General features: G+C 39.5%; 1 protein-coding gene across 5 annotated transcripts in view; it reads left to right on the forward strand.

Annotated features, from left to right (window-relative positions):
• rapgef4a (Rap guanine nucleotide exchange factor 4a) overlaps positions 1 to 12,784 on the forward strand; it is a 34,791-nt gene that overhangs the window by 16,994 nt on the left and 5,013 nt on the right. For 4 of the 5 annotated variants that reach the window (XM_070837584.1, XM_070837585.1, XM_070837587.1 and 1 more), the window contains 17 exons: positions 1,428 to 1,500; positions 4,515 to 4,579; positions 5,669 to 5,719; positions 5,839 to 5,945; positions 6,256 to 6,377; positions 6,478 to 6,661; positions 6,758 to 6,842; positions 7,085 to 7,145; positions 7,320 to 7,396; positions 7,492 to 7,638; positions 8,476 to 8,591; positions 9,417 to 9,502; positions 9,875 to 9,953; positions 10,056 to 10,206; positions 11,696 to 11,784; positions 11,954 to 11,984; positions 12,093 to 12,171. In XM_070837584.1, coding sequence (XP_070693685.1) covers positions 1,428 to 1,500; positions 4,515 to 4,579; positions 5,669 to 5,719; positions 5,839 to 5,945; positions 6,256 to 6,377; positions 6,478 to 6,661; positions 6,758 to 6,842; positions 7,085 to 7,145; positions 7,320 to 7,396; positions 7,492 to 7,638; positions 8,476 to 8,591; positions 9,417 to 9,502; positions 9,875 to 9,953; positions 10,056 to 10,206; positions 11,696 to 11,784; positions 11,954 to 11,984; positions 12,093 to 12,171 — 1,603 coding nt within the window. The remainder of the gene's footprint in view (positions 1 to 1,427; positions 1,501 to 4,514; positions 4,580 to 5,668; positions 5,720 to 5,838; positions 5,946 to 6,255; positions 6,378 to 6,477; positions 6,662 to 6,757; positions 6,843 to 7,084; positions 7,146 to 7,319; positions 7,397 to 7,491; positions 7,639 to 8,475; positions 8,592 to 9,416; positions 9,503 to 9,874; positions 9,954 to 10,055; positions 10,207 to 11,695; positions 11,785 to 11,953; positions 11,985 to 12,092; positions 12,172 to 12,784) is intronic. The other variant, XM_070837586.1, reaches the window with a different exon arrangement.

Below are 12,784 nucleotides of genomic sequence, written 5' to 3' on the forward strand. Positions count from 1 at the left end.
TAATCTATAACGTAAAGGTTTGTGTTTTACCTCGACCCATGATCTTTGTATTTTCTGATGGCTCGTTGGCAGTGGTTGGATTGACCTCCAGTGTCATGAACAAACATACACGAGAGTGCAGTATGATGTTCATTACATAACATGTTTGATGCTGAAGGGGGAACAGTGATGGTATAAGGCATGTACAGTTGTGTTGTCATGCTCTATTTGCTTTGTGGCTCTTTGCATCTTGCACAGCATTAAAAGGTTAAGTACTTCATGACCTATTTGAATATGTAATCTAACAAGTGCATAACAGGAAAAAAGAAAGGAAGTAAAGGAAAAAGAGGACTTGGCGCAACACCTGCGATGTTGTGTTTTTTAATAAATGAGGTGAAATCACAAATTTTTGCATGCTACCCTCTTTGTGATCATCACTCACTGAATCCTTCTGACATTTGCGTATTAGGACTAATGAAGACTAAATATCAACAATCAGCCCAAATGCTCATCATCTATGTTCTTTGTCGTCACACCCTGGAGACAAATGATGTCAGAGGGGTTCGTTTTTCGGAGGGGTGGGGGCATATTAATGACAGACAGAGACAGAAAATGTCAGAGGAAATCAGGGAAATAACATGCAACAGAGACCCCTCCAAGGATATTTTAATTTAGATGATGGATGAGTATCACTGTTGTCTGCTTGTCCATGAATATGTCACTGGGTGTATTTTATGGTGATCAGAAATGGAAAGTAACTAAGTGCACTTACTCAATTTTGGGTTTGAAATGACTGGTAGATATAAAAACCTTTGGAATTGGTCCACTAGATAGATAGTTTTGCAAAAGAGTGATTTCCTCTTTAAACAAGTCAGATGGACTTCATCTGTGTGAGGCTCAACATTTTTTAAAAGTATATGTACAGTATATGTAATATTTCACTCCCACGTTGGGAACTACTGGACTCCACAACAGTGAAATTCTTCTTGCTGTATGAGTATTGACAGTCTATTAATGTCACATATACTCAGTTTATTAGCTCAAAGTAACCCAGTCTAACATACACATACATCTTGCTGATATTTTTTACATCGTTTTTAATCAAGTAAAGGATCTGAGTACCACTGCCGCAGGTGATCCTGAGCTGTTCTCAGTATCTCAGTATTAATCCAAAGTACGTGCTGTGAGTGTCAGCTGTTGGTTCACAGCATGCTATCTCACACACATTTGGCCATGGGATATTACCTCGGCCTCCCAAGTTGATAAAGTGATGAGACACACGGACAAAGTTTGATTCAGTTAAATTTCACACTGCTATTGTCTCAATGATTCTCATGATTGACACATAAGGTGTTAGATCACAAATTTCTGTACAATTGATTGTCCATTTCTTGTCAGCTATTAACTGCTTTGACTGCTTTGTTCTTGTATTTTTACTTTCTTTGTAGAAATATCAGAAGTGCATGGCTGGACTGCTCGCCCCACCTTATGGTGTGATGGAAAGTGGTTGTAGTGCTGACCGTAAGTGGCCCTCAATTACTGTTTATCTGTTTTCTGAGTGCTTTAGCCCCAGCAGTCACACATTTTATGCATGAGTTTCTCACAGTCGTATTAACCTAAACAGCGTACAGGCCGTGGTAGATTTGAAAGCATTTGATTGTAACTTCATCTTCAAGACAACTTCAATCTTCAAGACTGTAAAATAATGCAGATGCTCCCAAATCTTCAAATGTTGCCTTTGGTGCACGTGTTTTGGCAGGATGCTTTAAAAAGTGTTCAGTGAGAGTGTTAGATCATTAGAAACAGCAGTTCATTAGGTTTACTTTCAGCTGCTTGCATATCAGTTACTCAAAATATGAGGGTGAGTAAAAGCTATATGGAAATTATGAAATCATAAAGTTAATCAAATATATTTCAAGGTTTGTATGCAGTTTGTCTCTGATGTAAGAATTTATCAAGAAGAAGAACAGTTAACACAGAGAATGTCTTCACATTACTTAGTAAATATTCCCAGAAGTTACTCTTTGATTTTCCACTTGTTTCTATAATGAGATCCCACAAAGTTTAGGTTGTGTAATTTGTCATAAATTCTTATTTTGTACAATATATATATTGTATATATATTATATATATATATATAATAACGTTTTTGTCTGCCTGACTCCATTACTGTCCCACCCTACTTTATCCTCTTGCATTGTGATAGAGGCTGATACCTTTATTTATACTTTTCTGTTGCAAGTTAACTCAATATTGACGTAGCTTTGCTCAAACAGAACACTTAACTTGCTTCAGTGTCATGTACCATAAAAAATGATTGACAACAGTGACAAAACTCTGACAAAATCCAGAGCGCGTTGGCTTACTGGCAGTTCACTGTATATTGTGGTATATATGTATTTTTAAAGAGTTCATAAATGATGGACACGTTGCTTTTTACATTTCAAACAAAGACGGCTTTTGAAATAACTCACACTCTCAAACTCATCCACCTGAAAGTTTGGGTTTGATTATTTACTGTAGCCTGTTGGCCTGCTTTTAAAAGTTGTTGTGTCTGCTTTAGTATTCATCACTGTTATGTGCTACGTACAGTATTTTTGCAGCGCACAGTCCAGTACATCGGGGATTTACAGTATACTCTGTATGCATGAACACTCCAAGACAGAAATCACACAAGCATCAAGCAGCTGGAGGCTGATGCACTCTCCTGTACAGTTCATCCACAGCAGCTTGGGGGCATCTGTAACTGTAGTGGCCGAGTCGAATGAATTAAACATGTTTTACATAGTTGCAACAGCGCTTTGCTTTTACAACACTTTTCTCCTTGTGGAGCTTTTAAAGGCAGAATTGTTTCATTCACTCTGCTCACTCTGCATTTAATGCCACTCTACCTGAGCACCTTTTAAAGCAAACACACATGTTTTTCACTAGTTATTCAATAAGATTAAAGCTCAGTTCTGACATACTCAAACTAAATATGATATTATACCATAAAATTCAATTTTAGATTTCTGTAGCTTATTTTTAGTCTTGGATTCATCTCTCACATGCATACTGTATACACTGAATTCCTATTGATGTGATTGAGTTGACACTTGAATGAGCGGCGTGATGTGTGGCAGCATCACAAATAAAATGATGGACAGCTGTGTTAAGCTCTCAAAAAAGCAACAAACAAGCACAGATTCTATACAGACCCACGGCATGTGAATGGAGATGCAGCCCAAGAGCATGTAAGGAGTTGACAGGCGCCAAAATGAGACTCATTGCTTTCCAAAACCAGCATAATTGTGATTCATGTGGATATTTTGGTGTTTGATTGTATATCATCGTTTTAGATGTAATCAAACCTTTACTAGCAACAGTTAACAGAAATAACTTTGATTCTGATTTAAAACACTTAAAAAACTCAGTTTGGCAGTGACTCTTTTGTTTATATTTGTATCGTGGCTTGTATTTTTCCTCCAAATTTTCCATTATTGTTTTCCCTATTGGACATTGTTTGCCCAGGTGGTAAATGTTGTGGAACATGAAGGTAATGATAAAAAAAAATACAGCAAAGAAAATTTACAAAACAATGAGGAATTTAAAGTAAGCCAGGAATTATTCAGAGCATTGTGAACAAAGTTATACAGATACAGATGCTTAAGTCTCATTCCTGGATATTTGGCCACAAGCATGATGTTCCACTTTGTGTATTGTGTTATCAGCAGTCTGAGAGGCACGTCTAAGAATAGCTGAGTTTTCCCCTGCAGATACAGTTGTGACTGAGCAGCTCTGACTGATTATGCTATTTGTCCCTGAGGGGAACAGTACAAGCTTAAAAGCTCCTAACACTGAGAAATAACCACACCCCACGAACCCTCTGCAGGGCTGTCACATAGAGTAAAAGCACTGGAAAATGTACAACTGACACAGTTGTGGGTACATTTTCTGGTTGATAATGGCGATAGAAATAAGTGGCGTGTTTGTTTGATTGGAAAAGCAAAAGAAACAAACCTTTAAAAGTCGAACAAAACAGAAAATAGGAAACGTAGGCACATTTTAACAAGAGATAGTTGATCTAAAGTTTCAAACAGTGGATCTACAGAACAATCTGATTGTTTTGCATAAAAATGCAAGAGGACAGTAAACAAAAGTGTGAGGACACTCAGCCACAACAACCTTTTCAAGATTATGCGAAAAGATAGATTGTAAAATACTTTTATCAGGAAACACATCGTTTTAAAGTCATAATAACTATGTTGACATACATTACAATATGGTTTTGTTGTTCTATATAAACTTATTTTTTAAGGTACTTTTTCTGGGTAAGTGGGATTTTTATGGACAAATTAGATGTTGTTTATGTGTTTTGCTACAAGAAACTATACTTGGGGGCATGAATTGCTAGCACATTGTACTCTACATTACTCTACATTTCCTCCGGAGTTACTTAGAAAAGATTTGAGTGAATATAGGACACTCTTCGTCACAGATCCTCAGTCGCTTTATAAGTATAACCACTAAATATACTCTCTGTTTTCTCCCACCAGGAATGCCGGACAAAGAAAACATAAGCAACAACTCATTTGTTTCAGTCTCCAAACACCAGAATAAGGTAGTTATCAGTTGTTTATGTGATGTAGTGCCACAAAGTATGAAAGACAGAGAGACAGAGAGAGGCTGTGAGGGTGAGATAATGCTGGTTTATTTTCCTCGCTCCTGTCCAGCAGAGTGTTATAGCAAGTGAGCGGTTTGGAAAGGGGCTAACCTACTGTAGGCCATGACTCATTCTGCACTTCTGTTTTGCCTGAAGTAACAGCATCCTTAACCGTTGCGCACCTCTCCAACAGAGGATGGGACTGAGTGTGGAATGTGAAGTTTGTTTAAAGTCGGTCTAAATTTAAACAAGACGACAGGGGTTTTTGTCTCCATCCATAACAGTTCCTGTCCCACCTTTCTCCTGTTGTTGTTTCCTGACCATTGGGTTGATAACGTGGCACTAGAGCAGATTTATGGTGCCCTGTGCTTTGTTCCGACGTAGAGTTTAGTCACAACATGGCTCCAAGATTGTTCTGTTACATAAAAACAGAGCGATCTTGCTTTCCTGTTATGTAACAAACCGACACAGCTACAATTTACTTTAACATATATAAATAATAAGTGTGAAAGCCCAGCTTCTTTAGGTACTGAGTGGACCAATTTTCTTGTAAATAAATGATGAACTTTAAAGCCTTTACATAAATGCATGAGTTACAGGGCTCTGTGAAGCATGCAGAATGCATTTTAAATGTCACAGGCTTGCAGTCCAGCCAATGGCTGCAGTGGATTAAAAAAACCAAAAATATCTGTGTCCCATTTAAGCAACTGAATGCATCAGTCCAGTCACAGATTATTATTTGAAGCAATATAGAAAACAATGATGACAATTAGAATTGACAGGCAATAAACACATAATATCAACTGTGAGTCATACAGTAGCAGTGAGGGAGACATCCGCTGGCCCACAGTGAAAGAACGTGTCGACATGTTGTTTCCCTGATGCAATTTATCGTCAATACTCGCGTTTTTCTACATCAAGAAACTTTAATTTCACCCGATTTCTGTGATGTTTTTTTTGTATCAGCAGAAGAGCCTCAGTTTCATTGTCATCCATGATGTGTTTTATTTCAATTCCTCTTATATTTTGTTTCATTTTATTTTGCAGAAGTCATTCATTGAAAGTCCAGCCAAACCCCACCTTAAATGCATTTCTCAGGTAGTAAACTCAATCACCTTCTGTATGTAGGGGCCACTCATTACCTGTTTGTGTGGCAGGCACACTCTAATCACCAGGACTCTGATGTGCTGAGTTTTAACTTGAAGTCTACCGTTCAGGTCCCCTCTGAGAAGATCCTGCGGGCGGGGAAGATTCTCCGTAACGCCATCCTCTCCAGGGCGCCTCACATGATCAGAGACAGGAAGTATCATTTGAAGACTTACAGGTTAGTTGGCCTCTTAGTTAGTTGGCAACTTGTTTGGTTAAAAAGTGCTGTTGACTATGACATCTGTCAATATAGTATTAGTATCTTAGTCTTTGGAATTTAACCTCTCAATATGAATTTATTTTATTTAATATCAAGTTATCTGAGATTAATTCAACAGCTGAACATACAAGCTATTTCATGTTAACAGTTTAGCAAAAAAACAGAACAGGCAGAGACAATTACTGAAACACAAAATCAGACGAAACATATTACATAAGTGCTCAGCCTCGTCTCATATAGATCTTATATAGACTTGTGTCTTTTCCAGGCAGTGCTGTGTGGGGACCGAGTTGGTTGACTGGCAGATGCAGCAGAGCTCATGCGTCCACTCTCGCGTTCAGGCTGTTGGCATGTGGCAGGTGCTGCTGGAAGAAGGTGTTCTCAACCATGGTGAGACCATGTGTGATTTCTGTGTCTGCACACATATGCGTGCGAAGCAGAGATTTGAAGCTCAAGCCCTGCTGTCCGTGTTGTGTTCTGTGTGACGCAGTGGACCAGGAGCTGAGCTTCCAGGACAAGTACCTTTTCTACCGCTTCCTGGATGACGAGCAGGAAGATACCCCTTTTCCCAGCGAGGAGGAGAGGAAGGAGAGCCAAGAGGAGCTGCAGGACACTCTGCTCCTCCTCTCGCAGATTGGACCTGACGCCCACATGAGGATGATTCTGAGGAAACAGTACGGCTTTAAAGCAATTATCTCCAAACCAATATTAGATAAAGAGATTCAGTGTGATGTTGTGATGATTTCATTTACATGTTTTCTGTTTTCCAGCCCATCTGAAAGAGCAGCAGATGATTTGGAGATAATTTATGAGGAGCTGCTCCATATAAAGGCCTTATCTCACCTATCCACCACCGTGAGTACAGGTTATCACAGTGCAGACATTAAAATTGATTCTGCCTCTTGTAACCATCGTTAACTTGTCCCATTTAGGAGCAGAGTAGTGATAATGTAAACACACACACACACACACACACACACACACACACACACACACACACATATGTAGTCACTCCAGTACTGATCATCATCAACATTCAATTTTAGGAGCTGTAAAGTAGATTTACTGAGTTGTAAATCTGTCCCCTGTTTGCGCAGGTAAAGAGAGAACTGGCAGGAGTGCTGATCTTTGAGTCCCATGCAAAGGCAGGAACAGTGTGTAAGTAAAGTGCTAAAATAAGTGATGTGACCCTGATGATCGTTCCAAAAAAACCTGAAGGGTGGAGGACTTTATGAAAGCTGATGCTAACAAGTTAATTAATGAATGAGATACAGAGTCAGAGATTTAATGTATGCCAGACTACCACAGCTTTGTTTTTTTCCTCTCTCTCAGTGTTCAATCAGGGGGAGGAGGGCACATCGTGGTACATCATCCTAAAGGGCTCAGTCAATGTTGTCATCTATGGAAAAGTAGGTATTTATAAAAGCATCAAAGCTGATGATGTTGCTCTGACCAGGTCATCGGGTCATTGCCAACAAACTGATCAGAACGCTGTGTTGCGCAGGGTGTTGTTTGCACTCTTCATGAAGGAGACGACTTTGGAAAGCTCGCTCTTGTCAATGACGCCCCCCGCGCTGCCTCCATTGTCCTGCGAGAGGACAACTGTCACTTCCTGAGGGTAGACAAGGAGGACTTCAACAGGATTTTGAGGGTAAGTTTCTCTTCTAACTCACAGTATATTGATGCTTTCAAAGTAACAGAAAAAAAAGCACTATTGCCCTCTGTTGGTGAAAACTCACCAGTACAGACATGAAAGTAATTTAAGGATATCTCTCCAGCCCTCTGCACCCATTAGTTTAGTCATCCTGCTAAATATGACATATGTTGCTAATGACTTGTGTTACTGAAATGGCAGATTTGGGTTTAATTAGCTGTGGATGCAAACTTCTTGTGTGGAAAACTTCCATCTGGGAGCTCATAATGCCATTATGAATTTCCTGTTGTAGCAGCACAGATCTGACAGCATGAACATGGACATGAATCAGTGGGGAGGATCAGAGAGTTGAATATGATGCTGTTCCTGCAGATCTGAACAAAATGTTAAGAAATTAGAAATCTAGAAGAAAAGGATTTGAAAAGATACTCATTGCAATGAAATAATTAACTGTTTTTATAAACCCCTTAACATGCAGTGTCCACAAGCTGCTTTAAGGTCATTAGATCGCCTTATTTCACACTGTCTGACTGCATCATCTTCCAGCTCTGTATTCACTTATTCCAGCACTTAGTTGAAGCTATATAATGTTTACACTGAATGATACAAATGATATTGTGATGTGTGTTCAGTTTATGACTTTGTTTGTTGTGGAAGAGACAGCTCATATTCATTAAAACAAATACAGGCTCAGCCTGAAATACGTACAACCTTCCAGTGTGATGTATCGTAGATCTGATTATGTCTTATTCAACTCACACAGCTTCGCATTCGTACCCTGCATTAAAACGCATAGCTTACGTATTCATCCGCTGTGTGTGTGTTTGTGTGAAGGATGTGGAGGCCAACACGGTGCGTCTGAAGGAGCACGGTCAGGATGTTCTGGTGTTAGAGAAGAGCCTCAGCAGCAGTCGAACCTCCAGCCATGGAGCATCATCCTCCCACTACAAGTAAATGTACCCACAATCCATCACCCAGTGAAACAATACAGCTATTTAATATGTTTTTGACAGTTTTTAGAGTGAGAACAGAGGCACATCAACCTTTGACTACACATATAATACTTCAGTGCTAGTTTTGGCCTTTTTGAGTGATTTGTTGACGATAAGAAAAATATTATCACCAGCTCTGTCTTTAAAATCTGTGACAGTGCAGAGTGAACACTGGACTGTATCAGTCTTGGTGACCAGCAGATGAGAATGCTTCCCGACCACGCAGAGCAATCCCGTGCACTGCAGCCAACGAGTGTTATCTTAATAGAGGCATCTGTCACTGCAGCATGTTCACTGTGATACAGAAAGACAGATTAATGGTAATGATGGGCTAGCTACTAGGGGAAAAAGAAGGCCTGGCAAGTCCCAATTACTTGTTCGGGGTTGCCCTCTAATCAACTCTGTCCCTCACACATGAGAGTGTCAAGGCTGTGTTCTCCCTCTTGAGAGGGGAAGCCACAAGATGACTCGTGCACCTCCCTCTTGTGATGCTGTTATCAAGTAATGAAAACAACCAAGGCTGGATTGTCTTGATTTACCTTCACAGAAAAGATGCTTCTACATTTTTTTTGAGCTTCTCTGACAGCTCTTACCCCAGACTCCCCTTCATCTTCAGCCGGCCAAGAACTCTGTGATTGTAAATAGGATTGTTATCAAATGAAGCAATCACAGACACACGCTCAAGTTACACAAATCAGTCGAGGGCCATAGCCGTGTCATTAGGCATTAAGAGCCAGTGTTTCTTGATTAGTGAAGGGTGTTTTTTATTCTGTGTTCCTCCAGATACAAGGTAATGTCGGGGACTCCGGAGAAGATTTTGGAGCATCTCCTCGAAATGATGCGATTGGATTCTCAATTCACAGAGTCAGGTGCTGCTCAGCGTGCAACATTCAGTACAGTAGTGCCTTCTAATACAATCTATCAATATCACGGTCATTTACTGTGAAGGGTTTTCTTCAATGCAGCATATTTATTTTCTCCTCTTATCTGCCTCTGGCTCAGCGTTACTCTCCTCTGTCCTCTGCCTGCTGCTCTGCACTGACCTGCTTGTTCTCGTCCATAATTAGCCACACATCACAAGCTGATCTGATTACTCTCGCTTGTGTGGATACTTATGGTTTTCATTTGCCTGCAGAAGTGACAAAGACAGGGCCATATGGACTGAGGCCTTTGATCTGCTCTTACAGAGGCTACACAGGTGTTTGACTTAACCTCTTTTGTGTTTTTTGTTGTTGTCACAGACTCAGCTTTAGATGACTTTGCCCTCATGCACTGTGTCTTCATCCCAAACAGTCAGCTATGTCCGGTGTTGATGGCACAATATCCTTTCATCACTATGTTACCTTTTGAAAAACCTGGCATGATAAAAAGCCTTCCTATTCTGCTCTATGTATATTGTTTTGATCTTTAACTGCTGTGCACCTACCACGCTCAGGCCTCTCAGGGCTCTGAGCAGGAGAAGCTGGACTACACTCTTAACAACAAGCGCAGGGTGATCCGCCTGGTGATGCAGTGGGCTACTCTACATGGAGACCACCTGCAGGAGGAGGACGTCTCTGTGCCCTTCCTAGAGGTCAGCCTATAGATATGATGAGTAACATTACAACCACTTTTACTACTACTGATATGGATGCAGTATAATAACAATCAGGAGTGGATAAAGTACATAACTCCATTGCTCGAGTCAAAAGAATAGATGCTCCTGGTCAAATATTGCACCGACACAAATGAAAGTTGTGCAGCTATTTTTAACTTGCGTTATAGTACTTGAGTACTTGCCTTTAAAAATGCTTAAATATTCTTTTCAATGTCACTACATTTTTGCTGCAATGCATTTGCAGAACCCAGTGACTCTGAAACAATCTACTAAATGCACTGACTCAATTATAAATTATGTAGAATAAAAAGACCTGGTCCCAAAATGACAGTTTGGACAAAAATCCATAGAAATTAATTTGACCATAACATAAAATCACCACAGGCACAGACAAGTTAAATATTTATATAAAAATATTTATCTGGAATCAAACTAATGTTTACTGCCTGGACATGGTTTCTCAGGTTGGACAGAGAATCTTTGTGGGCAGTGAGTGAGAGGTCTGTGGGTGGTAAACAGAGCGAGCGTTTAAAACACTCTGAATCTTAAGATATGGTCGTTGGACATCATCTTTATCTGCCGTAGGCATCGTGACCAACACCGAGTTAAAACCGAACTGTTCAAAAAATGCAACGAGCACTTTGAAACTGACTGACTGTGATGAACACAGATGTCACATTTTAGAAAAGAAAGGAAAATTCATCCGCTGACTTCAAAGCTGTGCTGCAAAGTAATGAGGAACGCGAACCTTCATAGAAATGTAGGGGAGGCACAAGGAAAATATTTGTCTTTCAGATGCAGGTTAAAAGTCATAAGAAAAAAAAATACTCAAGTAAACTACAGATACTGGAAAAATGTTATTAATTACAATCAGTAATCAAGTAAATGTACTATGTTCCTGTTCATCCCTATAACTATAATACTGTAGTATGATCAATGTAAAGTCAGTGTCTCTATTACATTTCAATTTAGTGTTTAAGTCTAATTTTTTTATATTATGCTTGTATATTGCTGTCATCACCTGGAGTTTACCAGCGGCACCTTAATTTACAACAGCAAAAAAACTCCTGTGTCAGAGGTTTCCACTTGCTGCTGACCAATCAGAAAAGAGAATTCTCTGTGACGACAGTAGAAACAGATTTATTTCATGAAAATCACAAGCAAAACCTCAGTTGGGCATCCTGTTGGTTTGGGGATTCACAATTAATCTAGTTTATGCTTACTGGCTGCCCTGAGCAGTAATGATGAACGTTGAGTGCATTTATATGTTTATTCTGTGATTGTGATTCTATGACTCCAGATGTTATTCTGATATATACTAATGTGTGGCTCCTAATGGTTTATATATTTTGAAGATTCATTGTAGGTACTTGGGGTGAAATTAGCAGTTATGCAGCTACATTACTGAATAATGAAACATGTCATTAGAACCGTCTTTTGATTCAGAGCTTGTTGTGTCTTGCAGGAGTTTCTCATGGCGGTCTCTAATGACGCCAAAGTGATTCCAGCTCTCAGGGATCAGCTAACAGAACTGGAGAGAATCGTAAAGCGAAAGTAAGTTGGCATTTTTAGAGGTTGTGAAATGGGAAATGAGAAACTGCATGTGCTCATAATTAAAAAGCATCGCCCTGGTCATTGCTTTCTCTTTGAGCTTTATCTGTAGATGAACAAAACCTGCAGAACTAAAAGTAAATTAACTTCAAGCTTTTTCTTTTTTTTTTAGCACTGAAGATGCCAGAGTGTCACAGAAAAAGGTAAAACACTGACTCTTCCCCTTTCAAATTAAACTTTAGGCGAAGATTTTGTTGTGCTTTGTGAAAATGTTATGACGAAGGGCTGAATCTGTTAAACTTTTGTCACAGCACAAAATCTTACTGCGGCAGTTCAGTATGGGAGATGAGAAGCTTCAGAAACGTCAGCCCATCAGGAGCAACGATGAAAGTGAGTAAAAGACAAGTCTCCACATGTTTGGGTCAGTGTGTGATTCAAGGTTTGTCCAGCATGCTGCTATATGAAACTTTTATTTAGTAATGTCTTCACCTTAACAGGTTTGTATTAGGCAAACACTCATGTTTGAAAGGTGATGCTTTTGTTTATGCTAAAGCAGCTGCAGACAGTGTCACTGCAACGTAACACACTGATTATAAGAGAGTGAATATTTGAAGCTGTACCCCATAACTCAGCGATTCAGTGAGGAATTTGATATCATGTTGTTGGTAAGATGTTTTGGTTGTGACACATATTGATTAAATATCTTATTATTATTTAATTTGTCTGTCCAGTCTGTCTCCAGATGATATACTGAGTTGATACATGGTTCATAATGCATAAGTGATTTATATATTTTGCTTTGAGTTTGGTTGCTCTCTGCCAGTTAACTGCTACCTGCTGATTAACATGCAAAACTACACGTCTGGTTCTGTTATTTTCTCTCTGAGTAAGAGGAAATGATTATTCTGTGTTCCTTCCCTTTTTTGACTGCACACTCACACACATTCATGTTACCATGTGCTTAATTGCTGGACATAAGACACTAAACCTTTTGGCTTGTGAC

This window comes from Pempheris klunzingeri, chromosome 10 (assembly GCF_042242105.1).
Source record: "Pempheris klunzingeri isolate RE-2024b chromosome 10, fPemKlu1.hap1, whole genome shotgun sequence".
Lineage (NCBI taxonomy): Eukaryota > Metazoa > Chordata > Actinopteri > Acropomatiformes > Pempheridae > Pempheris > Pempheris klunzingeri.